General features: G+C 51.8%; 3 protein-coding genes across 5 annotated transcripts in view; all 3 read right to left on the bottom strand.

Annotated features, from left to right (window-relative positions):
• LOC140275682 (probable ATP-dependent RNA helicase ddx6) overlaps positions 1-22,830 on the bottom strand; it is a 436,375-nt gene that overhangs the window by 162,799 nt on the left and 250,746 nt on the right. The gene's annotated exons all lie outside the window — the stretch shown is intronic.
• edn1 (endothelin 1) lies at positions 1,767-3,978 on the bottom strand. Its single transcript, XM_072370382.1, has 5 exons — positions 3,505-3,978; positions 3,193-3,325; positions 2,919-3,053; positions 2,698-2,802; positions 1,767-2,298 (listed from the first exon to the last, which is right to left on the bottom strand). The coding sequence occupies exons 1-5, from the start codon at positions 3,563-3,565 to the stop codon at positions 2,193-2,195; spliced, it is 540 nt and encodes a 179-aa protein (XP_072226483.1). The 5' UTR covers positions 3,566-3,978; the 3' UTR covers positions 1,767-2,192.
• hivep1 (HIVEP zinc finger 1) overlaps positions 10,759-22,830 on the bottom strand; it is a 61,228-nt gene continuing 49,156 nt past the window's right edge. For all 3 annotated transcript variants that reach the window (XM_072371181.1, XM_072371182.1, XM_072371183.1), the window contains exons 4-10: positions 15,813-21,376; positions 15,584-15,717; positions 15,332-15,507; positions 14,111-14,212; positions 13,343-13,833; positions 12,314-13,167; positions 10,759-11,273 (exon numbers count right to left, since the gene is read on the bottom strand). In XM_072371181.1, coding sequence (XP_072227282.1) covers positions 11,270-11,273; positions 12,314-13,167; positions 13,343-13,833; positions 14,111-14,212; positions 15,332-15,507; positions 15,584-15,717; positions 15,813-21,376 — 7,325 coding nt within the window. In that variant the 3' untranslated portion in view covers positions 10,759-11,269. The remainder of the gene's footprint in view (positions 11,274-12,313; positions 13,168-13,342; positions 13,834-14,110; positions 14,213-15,331; positions 15,508-15,583; positions 15,718-15,812; positions 21,377-22,830) is intronic.

The raw sequence follows: 22,830 nt of genomic DNA on the forward strand, positions 1-22,830 counted from the left end.
TGTCATGACCTTTAACCTTTAACATGCTAACTGAGGCCCGTAGAGTCTGAGATGTAGCTCTGGGCTTCTTCACCTTGGGGTGACCTTTAACCTTTAACATGCTAACTGAGGCCTGTAGAGTCTGAGATGTAGCTCTGGGCTTCTTCACCTTGGGGTGACCTTTAACCTTTAGCATGCTAACTGAGGCCTGTAGAGTCTGAGATGTAGCTCTGGGCTTTTTCACCTTGGGGTGACCTTTAACCTTTAACATGCTAACTGAGGCCTGTAGAGTCTGAGATGTAGCTCTGGGCTTTTTCACCTTGGGGTGACCTTTAACCTTTAACATGCTAACTGAGGCCTGTAGAGTCTGAGATGTAGCTCTGGGCTTTTTCACCTTGGGGTGACCTTTAACCTTTAACATGCTAACTGAGGCCTGTAGAGTCTGAGATGTAGCTCTGGGCTTTTTCACCTTGGGGTGACCTTTAACCTTTAGCATGCTAACTGAGGCCTGTAGAGTCTGAGATGTAGCTCTGGGCTTTTTCACCTTGGGGTGACCTTTAACCTTTAACATGCTAACTGAGGCCTGTAGAGTCTGAGATGTAGCTCTGGGCTTTTTCACCTTGGGGTGACCTTTAACCTTTAACATGCTAACTGAGGCCTGTAGAGTCTGAGATGTAGCTCTGGGCTTTTTCACCTTGGGGTGACCTTTAACCTTTAACATGCTAACTGAGGCCTGTAGAGTCTGAGATGTAGCTCTGGGCTTTTTCACCTTGGGGTGACCTTTAACCTTTAGCATGCTAACTGAGGCCTGTAGAGTCTGAGATGTAGCTCTGGGCTTTTTCACCTTGGGGTGACCTTTAACCTTTAACATGCTAACTGAGGCCTGTAGAGTCTGAGATGTAGCTCTGGGCTTTTTCACCTTGGGGTGACCTTTAACCTTTAGCATGCTAACTGAGGCCTGTAGAGTCTGAGATGTAGCTCTGGGCTTCTTCACCTTGGGGTGACCTTGCTGGGACGTCCACTCCTGGGAAGATTGACAGCTGTCCTGAATGTTTTCCACTTGTGAATAATCTTTCTCTCTGTAGAATGATGGACTCCAGATAGTCTGGAAATGGCCTTATAACCCTTCCCAGACTGATGGGCAGCAACAGCTGCTTCTCTGAGATCATTGCTGGTGTCTTTCCTCCTTGGCATCATGTTAAACTGACAGAACTTCTGCTTTTATAGAGCTGCTCACACTGACTGAGGATCAGTTAATCAGAGCATTGATCAGCAGCTCCTGGCTGCTTCTTACCCTCTTAGTTCCTGAGGAAGCAGTGAGGGTTCACTTACTTTTTCACTCACTGCTTCTGTGGTTTGTGGGTTTATTGATCATGAGAGTAGATTTTACCACCAGATGCTATTCTTCATTATGTCCAGATATATAAAACCTTTGAATTTAATCTCCTTTACAATGTGAGCTGCATTCATGTTAACTTTAAGAGATTAAAATGACACATAAATCTCATAACATCCTGAAATAAAAACTGAATTATGTCAAAAATACCGAAATGTTTTGTCTTACATCCTGATCAGAGCGATAGGCGTCAGTTTGAGCTGCTGAGGGGCAGTAAAGGATGATCTGGGGTCCATATCTGCAGCAGTTAGAAGAGGCGAATCACTCTGGATTCTGCTGAATCACCTGAAAATCTGTTGTTCTCACTTTTATTCACCAACTGAAATCCTCCAAATGGATGAAAATGAGTTTAAACGACCACAATAATGAGGAGTTCGACCTGTTCGTGTTAAATAAGTGCAATTTATTAAAGTTTGGCCAGAATTCGGCACCTGAGTGACAAACCATTTCATGGAAATGACAAACCAAACATGAGTCGGACCAATATGGCCTCCAGGAAGAATAAATAAATAGAAAACCAGGCAACGACAGACACATAAATTATGATAAAAGCTGAATGATAACATGAGGAAAAGTCCCAGCAGCTGTCCAACAGGAGACGACCTGTGATCTAAAGGCAGTAAATAGTTTCAGAGAGAGGAGTCGTGTCGGAGGCGCGCACGCCTTCACTGACACGGAGTTCATGAGCTCCTCCTCGGGTTTGAAATGTTTCTTCTTGATTCTGACCTCCTGGGCTCGCGGAGTCGGTCCTTCCTCCACCCGCGCGGCCCGGTCCAAGTGTAAACGCTCTCCCTGCCGGTGCACCGAGGTGTCCCGCTTAGCGCGCCCCCGGCCTGTGGCGCCGTCTCGGCCTCCAGCTCTCAAGCAGGAGGCGGGTTCTGAGCGCAGCCCGGAGCCCCCGCGCACGGCCGCGGCTCCTCATCCTGCAGACAAACGCAGACAGCGGTCACACACACGGCTGAACCTGGGGTCTGCGCAGTTTGCGCTGTGACGGCGCCGCAGACTGAGAGCTTTAAAACATGACGCTACATGAACAGAAACTGCTCCAAACATCTCAGTCCTGCTCATCAACGAGGAATTAGCTGCAGGCTTCATCCTCAAATCATTCTAAGCTTTATTTGCTTCATTTAACTACCAACACGGAGCCTTAAGGTCGAACCAGTTCTACTTATTTACTCTTAACACTTTAAGCCGATCCGTTTCGGGGTTTTACGCGCGCAGGTATGATGCGCGCGGACACACTTCGTGCTAATTTAAACTGAGCGTTGCCTCCGGCTGTGATAGTCCATTATGTTACAGAGACAGACAGAGTCTTTTCTTACCTTTCGGTCCCGCCCGTGGCGGCTCCCGGCGCGTGTTCGCATCGCGCTCCTGCGCAGCCGGCGTCCTCCGGGGAGCGCCGCAGCGTCTCTGCCGCCTTCTCATGCCTGTGAGCGGCATCACATGTTAATCAGAGCCGCTTCGTAAACAGAACGTGCTCCTACACGCGCCGAAGTGCCAGACTGTTCCCGAATGTGACGCGTTTAAGGGATGTTTGACTCACCTGAGGCAGAAGTCCCTGCAGCCGCTGTCGTTTTCTCGGAGACACTGGCAGCGGGGTCCAGGGCTGGTTACCATGGAGTCCGCGAGAGCGCGCCTGGCCCTGGGAGCGTTGCCCATTCCGTAGGAGACCACGCGCCTGGAGTCACACAAAAGAGTGAAAATGAACGGTTTGAACCCGGAAAATGTGCAGCAGAAGACCTTAAAACGCACAATAAAAAAGAATAAAATGCAAAATCAAACTTAACGGAAAACACTAAACTCCGCGCTCCACTCACTCAGGTGTGTTGACCCAGATGATGTCCAGGTGGCAGAAGTACACGCACTCCTTGTCCAGGAAAGTCGCGCAGGAGCAGCGTTTGTTGCGCACATGGACGGCGGAGTTAGTGCGCGCAGCGGGAGCCGACAGGGCTGCAAGTAAACACCATGAAATGAAGTCAGGTTAACAGCGTTGGATAAAAGTCTTCCTGCTCTGAGGAGGGTTTCTATCTTTTCCTCTAAAGGCTCATTCACCTGGAATCACGCTGCACGCGCACACTTAACTGCGAACTAAAGGTTTTAATCTGTTAGAGGAGTTGGGAGGAAGTTACCTGTGCAGAAAACCCAGGAGTACATCACTGACAACACGGAAATCCAAAGGTTTAGGTCCATTTTACAGCGTTCAGGGGAAAAGAATCAAAAGAAATAATCCTTCAGAGGTCAAATGTGATCGTTTATCCGTCAGTCTCTGCTGTCACTGTGGCCCCACATGTGCAGCACTTTGACTTTATATGAGCGCCTCCTCCTCCTCCTCCTCCTCCTCTTCCTCTGAGTGAAGCTGCTCCACCTGTCAGGCAGCAGGGGGCGCTGCAGCTCCACCTGTCGGGCAGCAGAGGGCGCTGCAGCTCCACCTGTCGGGCAGCAGGGGGCGCTGCAGCTCCACCTGTCAGGCAGCAGGGGGCGCTGCAGCTCCACCTGTCAGGCAGCAGGGGGCGCTGCAGCCCCACCTGCTCAGTAGTTTCCCCCCTCGCTGATTCCGCATCACATACTTCTATAAACTGAGATGATTATCACAGATTACTTCATTAATAATGGATCCTGTGGAGGAAAAAGAGGAGGTTTAGAATAATCAGATTCAGGATGGCGAACATAAACCTTCTGATCTCAGAAGTAACATCAGATTTCATCTTAGATGTAATTTTTATTGACTTTTTGTAGTTTTTAAACAGATTTTTGTGTTTAAAAAACTCAAAAGATGATTTAAAACATTTTAATTCACTTTTTCTTTTTACTGCAGAGCAAAGTTATGAGAAATGAGAAATAAATCAATAATTTCAGCCTGAACACAGACTTTAAACAGTCGGATACAGAAAAATGATCATCTAACAGCTGCTTTAAAGGCTCATTCCGCTCAGTTTTCTGCTTCCACTGACAGTGGGACGGAGATGAGGAGGAGGCTTTAGAAACCAGGACAGACGGCCGTTTCTTCTTCTTCTGCTGCTGTTTTCTTTCTTAATTCCGGACATCACGTTGATGCTGATAAGTTACCTGGAAGTAAAGCTCTGCAGGTAGATCTGTCAGCAGATGGCGCCCTGAACCACGGCGGGCATCACATCCTGCAGCTTTCACATGTGGCGGTTTGAGGTGAGGAAACGTGTGTTTTGATGTGGGAGAAGAGCTGCTTTACCAAAGTCAGAAACAAACAAAATACCAACTTTTTGTCTTATTTATATTTGAGGAGGACAAAAATGATCTAATGATGTCCTCTTGTTGCTTCTATATGACAATAAAAGCCTTCAGGTATTAATTCTGTTCAGTTTTATAGATAAATTTGACATTTTTAAATATATTTTATCACTTCAAAGGTACGGTCCAATTCACTCTAATACAATCTGATTAAATTCTAAATTAGTCCAATTTACACAGAACCAACGAAACAAAGTAGCCGAGCTCAAGAAGCCAGATCCAATCCTCCATCCTAAAGCTGCAGGAGGCGACTGTGGAGAGAAAAAACTCCCTTTAAACAGGAAGAAACCTCCATCAGAACCAGAACCAGGAAGGGTCCATCTGCCTGGACCAGCTGGGGCTGAGAGGACAGGAAAGAGGGGACAACAAGCAGCGTAACACCAGGCCAGAGATACCTGCTGAGAGAGAGAAACACAAGTTAATGACAGCAATGATGTCATATGGACATGGAGGGAGGAGAGGTGCATCATGGGAGCTCCCCCAGCAGGCTGGGCCTATAGCAGCAGAACTATGGGATGTTTCAGGCTCACCTGAGCCATCCCTAACTATAAGCTTTATCAGAAAGGAAAGTTTCAGCCTGATCTTAAAGGTAGAGAGGGTGTCTGCTTCCTGAAGCCAAACTGGCAGCTGGTTCCACAGAGAGGGGCCTGATAACTGAAGGCTCTGCCTCCCATTCTGCTTTTAGGGGCCTGATAACTGAAGGCTCTGCCTCCCATTCTGCTTTTAGGGGCCTGATAACTGAAGGCTCTGCCTCCCATTCTGCTTTTAGGGGCCTGATAACTGAAGGCTCTGCCTCCCATTCTGCTTTTAGGGGCCTGATAACTGAAGGCTCTGCCTCCCATTCTGCTTTTAGGGGCCTGATAACTGAAGGCTCTGCCTCCCAGTCTGCTTTTAGGGGCCTGATAACTGAAGGCTCTGCCTCCCATTCTGCTTTTAGGGGCCTGATAACTGAAGGCTCTGCCTCCCATTCTGCTTTTAGGGGCCTGATAACTGAAGGCTCTGCCTCCCATTCTGCTTTTAGAAACTCTGGGAACCACAAGGAAACCTGCAGCCTGAGAGCAAAGTGCTCTGTTGGGGAAATATCCAACTGTGAGATCTTTAAGATGTGATGGAGCTCGGTCATTAAGAGCTTTATATGTGAGGAGAAGAATCTTAGATTCTATTCTGAATCTAACAAAGTGTATTAAGTGTCGTCTGAATATATCAGACAACATGTTCAGTTAAGTGTTTTAACTACAAACATTACCTGAGGGGAGCCTTCCTCAGCACTAAAACTGATTATGATGTCAGTCAGACCCAAACAGGACCTGGAAATACAAAATCCAGCTTCTCAAACTGGACCAACACACCCAGATGGTACAGCTGGGGTTCAAATCCCTCCAGCATGTGTTAGCTGGAGTTAAACGGATCCCATTCATGCTCCTAAATCTGGGCTTGTTTTACCTGTCAGTGTAAATGCATTAAAGGTGCAGTTTGTTCTTCTTCTCCTCATTAAACGCATCAGAACCTGCTTTATTTAAAATGTTTAAACGCATTTTAGAAACTGTTTTTCTGTGTTTAAAAAATCTTTTCTCAGTTCTTTGTTATTTTAAAACGTTATTTTCTCAGTTTTCTCTCATCAGACTGTTAGATAAAGTCATTCTAATGGTTCTGGTCCACTGTATATGTGCTGGAGAACCGTTTCTGCAGCAGAATCGAGCCCCTCCAGCCGCTCATGGAGCGGTTCTGTGAGGTTCTGGTTCTGATGGTGTGATGCTGCGCCTGCAGTGGCAGATGGCGGCCTGTAGGGGTCACTGTTCGCCCTGCTTCACCGTGCTGAGGGAGGAGGAGGAGGAGGAGGAAGGCTCCCTGCTGTAGATGGATGAGTCACCCTGAGCAGGGCGGATCGAGGAGGTTTTCACTGAAAGCTTCTTCAGATGAAAGTCTGACAGCTCGTTACCGGCGGCTGAAATTACAAATCATTCCTGGACCTGGTTTAGAAACACAGAATACGATCAAAATCAGATCATTTCAGATGTAAAAATCCTTTTTCTAAGCCTTTGTGACGTGAAGCTCAAAGTTGAACCTCATCTGAGCTCAGATTTAAGCCAACATTGGTCATGGAACGCGTTTTATTTGTTAAAGTTTCAGATAATAATGGATAATTTAAAAGCTGTGTTTATTTCACCAGAGCAGGAGGAGCAGCAAAGATCAGCTGATGGTCGCAGGCTTCATCAGCAGCTGAAGACTCGGTGTTTTTAGGTTTTAACTGGAATTAATGATCCTAATCAGCATGAATTCCTCTCCGTTTACCAGCTCTCATACAAGTTTATTTATGCCCAACAGCTTCTGTGAAAAAGTTTCTCTGGGGTGTGTCTGGTTCCCTGCTGGACCCGGCCTCAGATAAGAGGAAGAACATATTCTTTTCCTCATTATTGGCCCTAAACTGTTTTTTTTATGTATAATAACATTAAGTTAATGAAATATCTTTGCTTCAGTGAAATTAAAATGAATTTCAGTCGGGAAAGCAGCTCATCGGCTGCCACAGTCTGACTTTATTCTCATAAAGAGTAAAAACAGCCGGAATAAGACCTCAGAAGAGTTCTGCTAAAGTTCTGATCAGAAAGTGATGAAGCTTATAGTTAGGGATGGTTCAGGTGAGCCTGAAACATCCCATAGTTCTGCTGCTATAGGCCCAGCCTGCTGGGGGAGCTCCCATGATGCACCTTTCCTCACTTTGCTCTCTTTCCCCTGTTTAATTTCTCAAATGATTTTATGTCCCTGTGACATTATTGTGGTTATTAACTTGTGTTTCCCTGTTCCAGCAGGTATCCTTTGAATGGTGTTATGGTGTTTTTCCCCCCTCTTTTCCCTCTTTTCTGTCTTCTCAAACCCCAGCTGGTCCAGGCGGATGGACACCCTTCCTGGTTCTGGTCCTGCCAGAGGTTTCTTCCTGGTTCTGCCAGAGGTTTCTTCCTGGTTCTGGTTCTGCCAGAGGTTTCTTCCTGGTTCTGCCAGAGGTTTCTTCCTGGTTCTGGTTCTGCCAGAGGTTTGTTCCTGGTTCTGGTTCTGCCAGAGGTTTGTTCCTGGTTCTGGTTCTGCCAGAGGTTTCTTCCTGGTTCTGGTTCTGCCAGAGGTTTCTTCCTGGTTCTGCCAGAGGTTTCTTCCTGGTTCTGGTTCTGCCAGAGGTTTCTTCCTGGTTCTGGTTCTGTCAGAGGTTTCTTCCTGGTTCTGGTTCTGCCAGAGGTTTCTTCCTGGTTCTGGTTCTGCCAGAGGTTTCTTCCTGGTTCTGGTTCTGTCAGAGGTTTCTTCCTGGTTCTGGTTCTGCCAGAGGTTTCTTCCTGAGTCTGGTTCTGCCAGAGGTTTCTTCCTGGTTCTGGTTCTGCCAGAGGTTTATTCCTGGTTCTGGTTCTGCCAGAGGTTTCTTCCTGGTTCTGGTCCTGCCAGAGGTTTCTTCCTGGTTCTGGTTCTGCCAGAGGTTTCTTCCTGGTTCTGGTTCTGCCAGAGGTTTCTTCCTGGTTCTGGTTCTGACAGAGGTTTCTTCCTGGTTCTGCCAGAGGTTTCTTCCTGGTTCTGGTTCTGCCAGAGGTTTCTTCCTGGTTCTGGTTCTGACAGAGGTTTCTTCCTGGTTCTGACAGAGGTTTCTTCCTGGTTCTGGTTCTGCCAGAGGTTTCTTCCTGGGTCTGGTTCTGCCAGAGGTTTCTTCCTGGTTCTGGTTCTGTCAGAGGTTTCTTCCTGGTTCTGGTTCTGCCAGAGGTTTCTTCCTGAGTCTGGTTCTGCCAGAGGTTTCTTCCTGGTTCTGGTTCTGCCAGAGGTTTATTCCTGGTTCTGGTTCTGCCAGAGGTTTCTTCCTGGTTCTGGTTCTGCCAGAGGTTTCTTCCTGGTTCTGCCAGAGGTTTCTTCCTGGTTCTGGTTCTGCCAGAGGTTTCTTCCTGGTTCTGGTTCTGTCAGAGGTTTCTTCCTGGTTCTGGTTCTGCCAGAGGTTTCTTCCTGGTTCTGGTTCTGCCAGAGGTTTCTTCCTGGTTCTGGTTCTGTCAGAGGTTTCTTCCTGGTTCTGGTTCTGCCAGAGGTTTCTTCCTGAGTCTGGTTCTGCCAGAGGTTTCTTCCTGGTTCTGGTTCTGCCAGAGGTTTATTCCTGGTTCTGGTTCTGCCAGAGGTTTCTTCCTGGTTCTGCCAGAGGTTTCTTCCTGGTTCTGGTTCTGCCAGAGGTTTCTTCCTGGTTCTGGTTCTGTCAGAGGTTTCTTCCTGGTTCTGGTTCTGCCAGAGGTTTCTTCCTGGTTCTGGTTCTGCCAGAGGTTTCTTCCTGGTTCTGGTCCTGCCAGAGGTTTCTTCCTGGTTCTGGTTCTGCCAGAGGTTTCTTCCTGGTTCTGCCAGAGGTTTCTTCCTGGTTCTGGTTCAGCCAGAGGTTTCTTCCTGAGTCTGGTTCTGCCAGAGGTTTCTTCCTGGTTCTGGTTCTGCCAGAGGTTTCTTCCTGGTTCTGCCAGAGGTTTCTTCCTGGTTCTGCCAGAGGTTTCTTCCCGGTTCTGGTTCTGCCAGAGGTTTCTTCCCGGTTCTGGTTCTGCCAGAGGTTTCTTCCTGGTTCTGGTTCTGCCAGAGGTTTCTTCCTGGTTCTGGTCCTGCCAGAGGTTTCTTCCTGGTTCTGGTCCTGCCAGAGGTTCCTTCCTGGTTCTGGTTCTGCCAGAGGTTTCTTCCTGGTTCTGCCAGAGGTTTCTTCCTGGTTCTGGTTCTGCCAGAGGTTTCTTCCTGGTTCTGGTTCTGCCAGAGGTTTCTTCCTGGTTCTGGTCCTGCCAGAGGTTTCTTCCTGGTTCTGGTTCTGCCAGAGGTTTCTTCCTGAGTCTGGTTCTGCCAGAGGTTTCTTCCTGGTTCTGCCAGAGGTTTCTTCCTGGTTCTGCCAGAGGTTTCTTCCTGGTTCTGGTTCTGCCAGAGGTTTCTTCCTGGTTCTGGTTCTGCCAGAGGTTTCTTCCTGGTTCTGCCAGAGGTTTCTTCCTGGTTCTGGTTCTGCCAGAGGTTCCTTCCTGGTTCTGGTTCTGTCAGAGGTTTCTTCCTGGTTCTGGTTCTGCCAGAGGTTTCTTCCTGGTTCTGCCAGATGTTTCTTCCTGGTTCTGGTTCTGCCAGAGGTTTCTTCCTGGTTCTGCCAGATGTTTCTTCCTGGTTCTGGTTCTGCCAGAGGTTTCTTCCTGGTTCTGGTTTTGCCAGAGGTTTCTTCCTGGTTCTGGTTCTGCCAGAGGTTTCTTCCTGGTTCTGGTTCTGCCAGAGGTTTCTTCCTGGTTCTGCCAGATGTTTCTTCCTGGTTCTGGTTCTGCCAGAGGTTTCTTCCTGGTTCTGGTTTTGCCAGAGGTTTCTTCCTGGTTCTGGTTCTGCCAGAGGTTTCTTCCTGGTTCTGGTTCTGCCAGAGGTTTCTTCCTGGTTCTGCCAGATGTTTCTTCCTGGTTCTGGTTCTGCCAGAGGTTTCTTCCTGGTTCTGGTTCTGCCAGAGGTTTCTTCCTGGTTCTGGTTCTGCCAGAGGTTTCTTCCTGGTTCTGCCAGAGGTTTCCTCCTGGTTCTGGTTCTGCCAGAGGTTTCTTCCTGGTTCTGGTTCTGCCAGAGGTTTCTTCCTGGTTCTGGTTCTGCCAGAGGTTTCTTCCTGGTTCTGCCAGAGGTTTCCTCCTGGTTCTGGTTCTGCCAGAGGTTTCTTCCTGGTTCTGGTTCTGCCAGAGGTTTCTTCCTGGTTCTGGTTCTGCCAGAGGTTTCTTCCTGTTAAAGGGACTCGTTCCTTTCCACAGTCCCTCAGGCTCAGGACGGGAGATTGGACTGAAGACAAGTTTCGGTCCAATCTGTTGGTTTCCTTAGCTCGGATATTATTTTTGAATTGGCTCCATATGAATTAATTGGATTATGATTACAATGAACTGAATTCCAATTGGCTTGAATTGGACTTTATTACTTAAGTGCCTTCAGATGACATTTGTTGTAATCTGGCGCTTTATAAATAAAACTGAATTGAATTGAAATGTTAAATCAGAGGAGACTCGTCTTAGGTTTTTATATTTATTGATAATTAAAAAAAAGGAGCTTTAACTGTTTTCCTAAAGTTTTAAAGAGCATTATGACCTCATGAGTGTGAGTGCATTTATTATGGAGTCACCAGGCAACGAGGCGTCTGAAAGCTTCATAAACAAATGTTTACTGATACAGTTAAGAATATTGATACAGCAAAGTAAAGCTACCATAATGCACATAGCTATGGACTTATGGGTCATAACGGGCACCAGATGGATTATAATAAATAGTTGAACACAACATCTGTACAGAAACATTGCCCTATAATCCATAGAAATGTACATTTACCAGAACAACAGTTATTATTCCATAAATTTACGAATGAAGAGTCCTCCAAAGTGGAACCGATTTCCTTTCGTCTTCTTCGAATAAACACAAACAATCACTGAATTATGTACAGGAAACTCCGAAAAGGCACAATCGTCTATACAACATGTACAAAAAGGAACCCAGCGGTCTGGAGTAAGAACAAAATGATTGGTCGCTCGTAGAAGTGTGAGATTGCACGTTTCGTTTCAGCATCTGTGCTTTGGAGGGACCGAGCCCTGAAAGTGTTTTCAGTCGTACAAAGTGACAAAACCTAGAAAAGGAGCAGCAGGAGGCGTCTGCTGCTCAGGTGGCGATGACCAGCTCAGGAGGCGATGACCAGCTCAGGAGGCGATGACCAGCTCAGGAGGCGATGACCAGCTCAGGAGGCGATGACCAGCTCAGGAGGCGATGACCAGCTCAGGTGGCGATGACCAGCTCAGGTGGCGATGACCAGCTCAGGTGGCGATGACCAGCTCAGGAGGCGATGACCAGCTCAGGAGGCGATGACCAGCTCAGGAGGCGATGACCAGCTCAGGAGGCGATGACCAGCTCAGGTGGCGATGACCAGCTCAGGTGGCGATGACCAGCTCAGGTGGCGATGACCAGCTCAGGAGGCGATGACCAGCTCAGGTGGCGATGACCAGCTCAGGTGGCGATGACCAGCTCAGGAGGCGATGACCAGCTCAGGTGGCGATGACCAGCTCAGGAGGCGATGACCAGCTCAGGTGGCGATGACCAGCTCAGGTGGCGATGACCAGCTCAGGTGGCGATGACCAGCTCAGGAGGCGATGACCAGCTCAGGAGGCGATGACCAGCTCAGGTGGCGATGACCAGCTCAGGTGGCGCCTGCTGCTCAGGAGGCGTCTGCTGCTCAGGTGGCGATGACCAGCTCAGGAGGCGATGACCAGCTCAGGAGGCGATGACCAGCTCAGGAGGCGATGACCAGCTCAGGAGGCGATGACCAGCTCAGGTGGCGATGACCAGCTCAGGAGGCGATGACCAGCTCAGGAGGCGATGACCAGCTCAGGTGGCGCCTGCTGCTCAGGAGGCGATGACCAGCTCAGGTGGCGATGACCAGCTCAGGTGGCGATGACCAGCTCAGGTGGCGATGACCAGCTCAGGAGGCGATGACCAGCTCAGGTGGCGCCTGCTGCTCAGGTGGCGATGACCAGCTCAGGTGGCGATGACCAGCTCAGGTGGCGATGACCAGCTCAGGAGGCGATGACCAGCTCAGGTGGCGCCTGCTGCTCAGGAGGCGATGACCAGCTCAGGTGGCGATGACCAGCTCAGGTGGCGATGACCAGCTCAGGAGGCGATGACCAGCTCAGGTGGCGATGACCAGCTCAGGTGGCGATGACCAGCCTGTCCTCATCGTCGCTGGACGCCTCGTTAAAGTCATCGATCGCCGTCTGCCAGCTGCTCGCTGGCGGGGGTCGCGGTGCTGCCGGGTCAGCTGCCGGCGGGGGCTCCTCTCTGCTCGCCACAGTCTGTGCGGGTTCTGCGGCGCTGCCTCTGGAGGTCAGAGGTGAAGCCGGCGTGCAGCTCTGCACAGAACCGGGTTCAGTTTGAGCCTCCGGGCTGCTGAGGGTGGACAGCGGGCTCAGAGAGGGGATCAGCGCCGGCAGGGCGATGTTCACGATCTGCAGGCCCGGGACGTGCGTCTGCGGGCCGGCGCCGCTCTGCGGCGTGGGGCTGGCGGCCAGAACCTGCAGGCCCAGCGTGGCGTTCAGGGTCAGGCCTTGCTGGGACAGCAGCTGCGTGGAGGCCATGCCGGTGTTGGTCAGACCCATGAGGTTGAGCGTCTCCAGGCCCGTCACCTGACCCAGAGGGAAGCACGGTACCATGCTGCTGATGGGCTCCTGGACCACCAGCGGCTGGGTCTGCAGGCTGTCCGGTTGGGGGGGGGGGTTAGGAGGCGGTAGCGGGCTCGTGTTTCTGTGAATGACGCTCACAGCTGGGATGGTGAGCTGGACCGGGCCGGCCTGGATGGGTAAGAAGGTGGCCAGGCCGGCCGGCACCAGCTGGATCCCCCCGACCGGGACCATGCTGTAGGGGGAGCGGGCGGGCTGCTGGGAGTGCAGCGGCAGGTGGCTGAACAGGTGGGTCTCTGCTCCCTGCGGGGGGAACTGGGCCGTCTGCGTGCCGCGGTCCACCGGCGCCACGGCTGCACCGGACGCCACGGCAGGAGGAGCGCAGGGGGCCTGCAGACAGAAAGAGGAAATGATGTCAGTTCTGTGAGGAGCTGCAGGGGAAACCTTCGGGCCCCGCAGGTTACTCACTCTGCCGGGACTCAGAGGAGCTCTGTGGAGGCGCCGCACATGCAGGACACAAAAGGACGGGACAGGAGGGGGGGTACAGACAGGAGGGGGGGCTCACCTGGCCGGGCCTGGAGCCTTTGCCGGGCACGGGGGGACTAAAGGGAACGTCAAAGTCGGGGTAGTCGATGGACATCTGCCGGCAGGGCGACACGGGGCTCATCATGTGCACCGACTCTGGGTCCGAGGCGTAGGAGTCTGAGGCGGGTGGAGGAGAGGCAGGGGGGGGGGCGGGGCTGAGGCAGGAGCCTGAGGGCTGCTTGAGGGACACGGGGCTCATCATGGGAACAGAGTCTGAGTCGGGCGGGCGGGGCTCTGGGCGCTGCGCCAGGGAGCTGATGGACATCTGGGCGAGGAGCGCGCTGGGGGGGACCTCGGCCTCCCTGCAGGGGATGTGCTGCGGGCTGGCCGACACCGACGGGTTGGTGGACAGCCCCGACTCCGCCTGGCTGTCCTCCTCCTCCTCCTCCTCGTTCTCCTCATCGTCGGGGCCGTCGGAGTCGTCGGCGTCCGAGTCCTGGCGGTCGGCGCTGCTCACCTGACTGCGGTCTCCTGCACGGGAGAAAACACGCCGCCGCGTTAAAGAGGGAGAAAGCAAACAAACTGACCACCGAACGCTTCCAGGCGGCTTCTCTTCCCACTCTCTCTCTCTTCTAAAATTAGACGCAGCAATTTCCTGGTTGTAAACGCTGCGCCCGCCGCCCACGTGCTCTCCGAGTTAACCGAGGAAGAAGCTGCTTTTGGAATTTCTAATTAGATTAAAACTGTTCATCCACATGGCAACAGAGAGCTATTTAAAAACGGTGTGAAGCAGAAGAAGATGCCGTACCTGAGTCCTCCGCATCCTGGTCCTCGATCACCCCCTCCGGCACCCCCATCTCCATGCACTTCTTCCTGTGGGCCTTGGATTTCATGTGCTTGGTCAGATTCCCTGCAAACAGAGAGGTCTCATGGGTGGGAAGAGCTGGAGGAAGAGCGCAGAAGGACTTTACATAAGAGCGAGCTGCCGGTAAAGTAACTGATGAAAACATTTTTAAATGAACGTGGGCCGCTGACACCGGCTCTGTTCTGCAGGCGTGTGGGAAGCCGAGTTCGATGAAGAGCGGTGAATCATTCTGTCTTAGAGATGCTGGAGCAACATCTTTAATTTCCCTGCTCAGCTGCACCGTGCACGGTACATCTGTGCACGTGAGCACAAAGTTACTGTGACCCTGAAGGCGGCATCATGGCTGACCGGGAGCTAAAATCATCCACTTACAGCGAAGCGCCTTCATTTATTTCTCCTACAGCAACTGAAAAAGAAAGATTCTGAATAAAAATGAATAAAAACGATGTTTTTACTGTAATAAAACTGTTGTTTAAACCTTCATCATCTGAGATCTGAGAGTTTTACAGAATCTTTTTTCTGCTGATTCTTTCTGTTCATGAACTGATCTTCGTGTTGTTCGACCGTTTAAATCCTGATGTGCGTCTCAGTGATGGAGCGGAAACATCTGGCAGCATCAGGAAGGAGATCTGAGTCAGATCTTCCTCTGCTTCCATCCACACTGAGCTGCATTCTTCTCCTGGTGCCAGGTCCTCAGTACAGAAACTAACCCTTCACCAACATCTGGCAGCTCCAGCTCAAACTGGTATAACTCCGCGGTTCTGACTCTTAACTTTCAGGACCTGCAGCTGATATGAACCATCTGCTCTCTGATTGGACGGTTTGAATGTCTCCGTCCAATCAGGTTCAGTCATAAAGACTTTATCTCTTCTGAGTAACTTAACGTGCAAACTTTAAGCTCAAAATGTTCTCCGATCCCTCATTTTATCACCAGGTAGCGTTTAGATTTCAGATAATGTCACAGAGAGTCTAAACTCAGACAGTTTGATTGTCTCCGTCCAATCAGGTTCAGTCATAAAGACTTTATCTCTTCTGAGTAGCTTAACGTGCAACTTTAAGCTCAAAATGTTCTCTGATCCCTCATTTTATCACCAGGTAGCGTTTAGATTTCAGATAATGTCACAGAGAGTCTGTAAACTCTCAGGTTGTGGGCTGGGTTCTGACCTTTGGTCTTGAAGGAGAAGTTGCAGTGGACGCAGTGGAACGGCCGCACGTCGGAGTGCGTGCGGATGTGCTTGCGCAGCATGCTGGGCTTCTTGCAGCGAATGCCGCACTCCTCGCAGATGTACTTCCCCCGCCCGCGGCCGCGCACGTACACGTACTCCTCGTTGGACTTGAATCTGTGGGTTTGTGGAGTCACACGGTCAAACATCAACACCTGCAGTTAGGAAAGTCAGGAAGCACCTCTAAGCTCACCCGCCATCGAATATTTTGACCCGCCGCGGCTCTGCAGACGGCGCCGCCTCCTTCTCTGAGTCGTTGCTGGTCTGAGGTTCTGGCTGCAGTTTACTTCTGCTCTCAGCTGGCGCAGACTTTTGGGTTACCGGCACCTGCAGGAGGAGGCATTGATGGATTTATTGATCTGATTTAAGGTGGGTTAGGGTTAGGGTGAGGTGAAGCAGCAGAGATTGTTGAGGAAACTCACCCTCGGCATGACGTCCTTCAGCTTGCCGGAGTAGGACAGGAGGTCCGACTTCCCGCTGGTCCTTATGGCCGAGGTGTAGTGGATTTTCTTGGAGCTCTGCTTGGAGTCGAACAGAGACATCACCACCTTGGTGGGCAGCCCCAGGGGGTTGGGGTTGTTGGGGCTGAGCGTCCAGGCGGCGTACGCCGAGGTCTTGAGGTCGGCCTGTGGGACGTGAAGAGGCTTCCTCTTCATCAGGAAACACCAGGTGAAGGTGGTGGCCGTCTTCAGGCTGGGGAAGGACAGGCGGTGGCTGTCCTTTGTGTTCACCACAGACACAGACGTGGTCAGCTTGACCTGACCTGTGTGGAAACTGGAGGGTCGTATCAGGGACTTGGCCGGGGTCCACCTCTGCTCCTCGGCTTTCAGACTGTTGTTGGAGGTCACCTGACTCCTGGGTGTGGCGTTCAGAACTGATCCTGCCGGCTCATGAGTCCCAGCTCCCGTTTCTTTTTCCAGCCCGGCGCCGTCTGGGGACATGGGTTTAACGTCCTCGGAGTCCTTCTCCACATCTGCTTTGATGTCAGGCAGAGGCGGGGCTTCGGTTTCAATGGGACTGTCCACCGGTTCCGTCGTGCACACCTGCCTGACGAGCATCAGCTTCCGCTGCCGCGTCACTTCGGACATCTTTGAACTGAGGTAACTGACCGATCTGCCGTCGGTCAGGCAGGCCACGCCGTGCTCGTCTTTGGCCCGTTTCTGGTGCTTCTCCATGTAGATGTCCAGGCTGTTGGCAGGTGACAGCATGCGTTTGCTGGAGGCGGTGGGTTCCTGCTGGGGACAGAGCGTGACCGAGGCCAGCTTCTGTGTGCAGTGTAACGACCCCAGAGACGGAGCCTGGTCCTTCTTGGCGTCGGCCTCGCCGCTGTGAGCAGACGACAGGCTGTTTTTACCGGCAGGATGCATCTGTTCGTGCGTGATCAGGATCTGTGGCAGTGGAACGGCACCTGATTGGCTCTGATCAAACGAGTCCCTCTGCTGCTCGCCAGAGAAGACGACGGTCTGCGTTTTAGCCTCCGAGGCCTGCTGACTGGCAACGTAGACGTTCTGGATGACCTCTGATGATTTGGCGATGGGGATTGTTAATATTGGCAAAGCTATCTGAGCTGAGGAGAAGGAGAAGGTCTGACTGGCCCTCAGAGCCGGACACTGGAGTTGGTATTTGGGCACGAAGCATTTCTTTTCGTCAGAGTCCGTGAGTTTGTTTTGGACATTCTCTCGACAGACTGAGATCTGGCTGAGTGGCGGCTGTATCTTTTGGCAAATTTGAACCCTCGACTTCTGATGCCAGGGGTGAGGAAGGCCGTGGACTTGGGGCTGCTGAGTGGGGCTGCCCAGATTAATGCTTTGCACCATCTGCTCGTCGTGTTGCAGCGGCGGTTCTGCTGCATTCAGGACGAAAGGCGGAGCCACCGGGCGCCTGCTGGCAATGTGAATCTGCTGCGATCGACTCTGAGCAAAGGAGCTGATGAGAGGTTTGTCGAAGGGTTTCCGGATTGGCTGCTGACTCTCTGGGCTGATCTTTAAAGACATCTGCCGCACCAACGGCCCCCGCCTTCTCTCGATTAGCGGCACCTGGGTAACTTGAGACCGTTGTCCAGTCTTTGGCTGACAAACGGGTGACAGAGACCTGCTGGGAGACACGTTGCCACAGTCGAAGGACTTGCTACGGTAGTCGCACGAAATCTCCACAGAGGGCTGAGTACAGGTGATCTGCTCGGATGCAGCTCGCCTCATCATTCCAGGCACGCCGAGGGTGTTGAAGGCTGCCGGCAAACCCTGAGGCTCTGGGATTTTACCAGGACCCTCCCCTCTGGACGGACTCTCAGATCGGGACAGCTCATCTCTGTCAAAAGAGGCTGAGATGCTGGAGCAGCGAGAGAGGCTGCTGTCCCTACTGAGGCTGCGCGACAGGCTGGACTCGAAGCTGGATTCGCCGGAGGAGTGGTCCATCTGAGCCAGACGAATCCTCTTCTTCTTCGGAGGAAGCTTCTCTGCGGGTAACTTTGACAGACTCTCGCTTCTCTGAGGCCAGCTGAACTGATCTGCAGGCTTGTCTGCCGGCTCCGTGGTCGGCGCCTCGTGCTCCCGGTCAGAGTCCTCGGTGACCAGGATCTCAGGAACCTGGATGTTGCTTTGACGAACGAGACGGGACTGATGGACGGGGGTGGAGTTTGCACTGACTGTGCCGTCGCTGCTCTGATCCTTGCGCTGTTTTCCGTACTCGGGTCCGGTGGTTTTGGATATCTTTTCCTGGTAGGTGTCGGCTGAGACCCCCGCTGGTCCATCTTTGTTGGGTTTGTTCGGCGTATCCTTCTCCATATTCTCAGCAGGGGAGACCCTGTCAACCGACTCCGTCTCAAACGAGTTGGGTCTGCTGAGAGAGTTGGTGTGTCTGATGACCGAAGTGCCGCTGCCCTGCCTCTGCAGGTCGGCCTTATTCGAGCTGCTGATTTGAGTCTCTCGTATCGGCGACAGTCTGGAATCTGCGGTATTCATCCCGCGCGCTACAAGCTGGACCTGAGGTAGCTTCGACTGGTCGTTTTTGGGCTGGATGTCGACTATCAGAGCGTGTTGAGGAAACGTTCTGCCTGTCGGAGGCTCAAAACCGACCGAACATGGTGGGATGGTGTCAGTTGGAGACTGATCATCCTCGTCACCGACGCTTTTCATCTTCCGCCTCTTCCTGATTGACGTCTGATGGTCCAGAGTCCCTGAGCCGCTCGTCGATCTTGGGACAACGTGTTGCTGCATGTTGACGTAGAAAACGTCTTGGTCAGCTTCTTTAACAGCCACAGGCTTGTTTTTAGGACCATGGAGCTCAGAGCAATAGAATTTCTTGTGGGTTTCAAAATTCTCCAGCTTCCTGTACCGGTTCCGACACGTTTCGCACTCGTACATCGTGCCTTTGTTCTGCTGAGGCTTCTTGCTTCTGTCCTGACTGTGTTCAAACGACCGGCTCCTCTGCATCAGTTCTGCGGAGCTGCTCGGCCCGTGGTAGCCTTCATCCATGGAGCGAACGGTGGGCAGGCCATGCCCCTCGCTCGTAGAGAAGTCCTCCACGGCTTCCTGCCTCACCAGAGTACGAGGATGTAAGGCAGGGTTCGGGGTCGCTGGCGCTGAGGAGAACACGTCATTGTTCAAGGTGCTGATTTTGTCATCAAATGACTGACAAACCCTCAGAGGGTGGGGGATGGGAGCCACGTTGAGGGGGAGAGCAGAGTGTCCAGGTGTGGTCGGCATAGAGTTACTCCTGGTAATGGGCAGACAGTCCATGGATGGGTACTGAGCAGGAACAGAGAGGAGAAACACTGGCTTTGACTTGTCTGTGGGGGTGAAGGGAGACTTGGGGATGTCTGAGCTGGAACTGGACCTCCGTCCCATCGGCTTCAGGTCAAACTGAAACGAGTCTTTGAATATGTAAGATTTAGGGGAGTCGATGCTGCCTCTCCTGGACAGGGAGGTCCTCCGCGGCTTCACGCTGTCCAGCTGCTTGTTGTCCACCACCGCCTCGTTGTCAGATATCAGCTTTGAAATGCGCTCCTCCAAAGATCGCGCGCTGGCCTCTAACGGCGGCCGCATCTGTCTCTCCGCGGGCCGCGACCTTTGCTCGGCTGCTACATGCATCACTGTGGAAGCCACAGGAGGGACGCTGGGGAGAGCATTCTTGGCACTGTCGATGTCTACTGGTGGCGTTATCTTTACGAAAGGACTGGGGGGGCTCATGGCCTGATCTGCACTTTCAGAGCGAGAGAAGTAGCCGGAGTCTGTGCTTCCCAAACTGCGGGGGCTGAGCAGACACTTGGGCTGCTGCTGCTGAGAGAAGTCGGTGGCCTGCTGCCGCTGGAGCTGAGCGTGGCCACCCAGCAGCGGAGACTTGCACTGCTGGTCCTCGTCCTCGCTCACGGCGTCCAGCGACGCAGTCGTACCGTCCACCTCCTTCAGAGATGACAGGACCGTGATGCTCGACCTCAGGTTGGCGGTCTGGAACTCCCGCTGGCGCTGTGCGGCGGCTTGCTCGGGCGCTGCACCCGTGACCCTGGGACTGTCCGCCCTCAGCGGAGACACGTTCACCGGGTACACCACCACTTTTGGAAGTGCCGCTGTGACCTTGGGCTCCTGAGCCTTCCGAACTCGCGCCGATTTGACCGAGTCCGCCTCGCCAAAGGTTGTACCTGCGCTCTGTAAACTGTTTTCAGACGACGCTGCTGTGCAGCTTGGTGAGGAATCTGGGTCCAGGTCGGCAGCACTGCCCTCCTCATCACTGTCCCCGCTGTCCTCGGCCTCAGAGTGCGTTCCGGCAGCTTTGTCGGACTCCTGAGACAGCGAGCCACCTCCGGACTCTGAGCGTGCGATGAGCCCGAGCTTGATGGCGTGAGCGTGGGACTTCTTGTGCTTGTACAGGTTGCTCTTGGTTTTGAAGGAGAAGCCGCAGGTGATGCAGGGGTACGGTCGCTCTCCCGTGTGAGACCGGATGTGTTTGAGCAGCACGCTGGGTTTCGCACACGCCCGGTTGCAGTATTCGCACACGTACTTTCCGGGCTTCTTGGGCTTTTGGTCCTTGGAGACCTGCTCAGCACCAAAGTTCATGACTGTGGTCATCTGCACGTGGTTGCTGCCAGGTGTGACCGGCACCTGAATGGTGCTGGGAACACTGGCGGCGAGGGACTGGCATGTGTGCACGACAGGCGGTTGGCTTTGTGGCAAAGCACTGCAGCCGGAGGGAGCCGGAGCGTGAGTTATAGGAGGCGGTCCGCTGTTAAAGTTCATGTGCAAGCTGGGCTTTTCTGGGTTGGAAGTGACGGGCATGAAATGTGGTGCGGCGAGCGGCGAGCTGCCCTGCGTGCTCGTCTGCACGCTTCCCTGCAGAGCTGCTGCGATACCAATGAAGTTGCCTTGCTTGTCGATGTAATAGGTCTGCATGTGGGGCGGTTGGGTCTGGAGGCCGACGTTGACCGCTGGCAGCGCTGCGACTTCCCCGCTGGGCTGAGCATGAAGAGCAGCAGCTGCTTTACCCTGTGAAGGCTTCTTCCTCTCAGCCAGCGTGCTGAAGTCCGGCTCCATGGCCTTCAGCAGGACATCCAGAGGAGCGCTGCTGTGGTAGGACTCTCCCTCAAAGCTGGGCTCCGGGCTGCTCCTGTCTTTCTGCTGAGACTCTTTGGCGGTAGTCTGGGAGCTCTCGTCACCTTCTGAGGGTGAAGGTGGCCGAGAAGACGCCGCTTCCTGCTTCACCCCCTCAGCATCAGAGGAATTCGACCCCTCGTCGGGGGATGCTGCAGCTGGCTGAACATGTTGTGGCTCTTCTTTCCTGCCGGGCGACGAGGGATTGTGAGCGGGACTGTTTGAGGAGGAGGGCGGTGCGGTTTCCTTGGATGATGATGATTCGCGGGGGGCAGCGTCACATGGTTTCGACTGCAGGGGCTTTTTCACTGGAGATTTGGGGATTTTTTTCAGCTGATTCTCTGCAACAATCTTCTTCCTCTTCAGGCCTTTTATGTTGTCCACCGCCCTCCGATCAGAAAGAACTGTGGACACAGAGACACAAAGTTAATCCTCACACAAGTTCCCGTCAAACTGACCCGAACCGGCCCGGATTTTAACATTTACAGCTGATCTATGGGTCCCTCTGTTGGTTGTAATAAGTTTAAAAATACCAACCAGGCCTCGACATTAAGCTTGTTCTGCCACTTCCTGTTAAAAGGGAGTTTTTTCTTCCCACAGTCGGCTCGTGCACGCTCGTGCACGCTCGTGCACGCTCAGGACAGGGGATGGGATCAAAGGGAAGTTTCTGTAGCTACTGTTTTTAATTGAACTCATTTGGACTTTAATGAACTGGATGTTACATGTAATTTTTCACCTGATTTAAACTTCAGTGTAAAGTCTGCTCAGTACAGACATTTTGAACTGGACCAGTCAACAATTAAAAGCATTTATAGCAGCCTTATGGTGACTGAAACTGTCAGAGCTCCAGACACTTCCTTGTTGTTGAGTCAGAAGCTCAGCCTGTGATTGGCTCGGCTTCATGGAGTAAAAGCACATGATAATAACTTGGGCTGGACGATAATGTTGATCTCAGTGATCAGCAGAGACATTTTCATTCGATCCAATGTACAGAACCGGCTGTGAGAACACTCCAGTCCACTAGTTGGCGGTAATGCACCTCTAAGCTGGTTATAAACTGCCAAGAAAACCCAAAAGGAAAGAAACAATAAAACAAAAACGACCCACCGGCAGCCTGAGGATGACTTTATCTTTAACTTTATCTTCCAGCCTGTGGAAGTGGTTCAGATTCATGGAAAAGGTGTGAAAATGCTCTAAAGTTTAACTGATGGCGTCACATTTGTTTTAAATTGCACATTTAGTGACACCGACCAGGTCGAAGCCTCCAATAAGCTGCAGACGCACGACTTCGCTCTACTTTAATTCTCTTTAACCTCAGACGATGTTCTGGGTGTGATGTGCTCTGAAAACACCAAACCTCTGCAGCACCGACAGCTTGAGCCTTTAAAAGCAGCCGCAGGTCACTTAAAATGTTTCTGTCCTGCTTCCCAAACTAAAATGTTTGTTTCTGCTGCAGAATTAAAGAGGCTCTGCTGTCCTTCAGGTGACCTCATCTGGAGCAAATAAAACTTCCCTCACTGTTACCCGTCAGATTTACTCAGGATTCGAATGTTTTTTAACCTTTTTTTAACTTCTTTTGATTGTTTCTTTGACAGATGCACAGCTCAGATGTGTTTGATGTAACAAACTATAGTTTGATTCATATTTATAACGAGATATTTGGGCCTGAAGTTATTTTCTTCAGACACATTGAAGCTGTTATCTCAGCATCACATGATCTTTATGCTAATTTACTGCTTTTAAAACTGCTGTCTCTGGCTGATTATCTGAATTAAAACAGCATTTGTGGGCGTTTGACAGAGTTGCGTAACGACTGAACCGAGCTCATCTCTACGCTGTTCTGTTGGAGTTGGACGGA

Source organism: Leuresthes tenuis, unplaced genomic scaffold (genome assembly GCF_036924035.1).
Source record: "Leuresthes tenuis unplaced genomic scaffold, fLeuTen1.0.hap1 SCAF_18, whole genome shotgun sequence".
NCBI classification, from domain to species: Eukaryota; Metazoa; Chordata; class Actinopteri; order Atheriniformes; family Atherinopsidae; genus Leuresthes; species Leuresthes tenuis.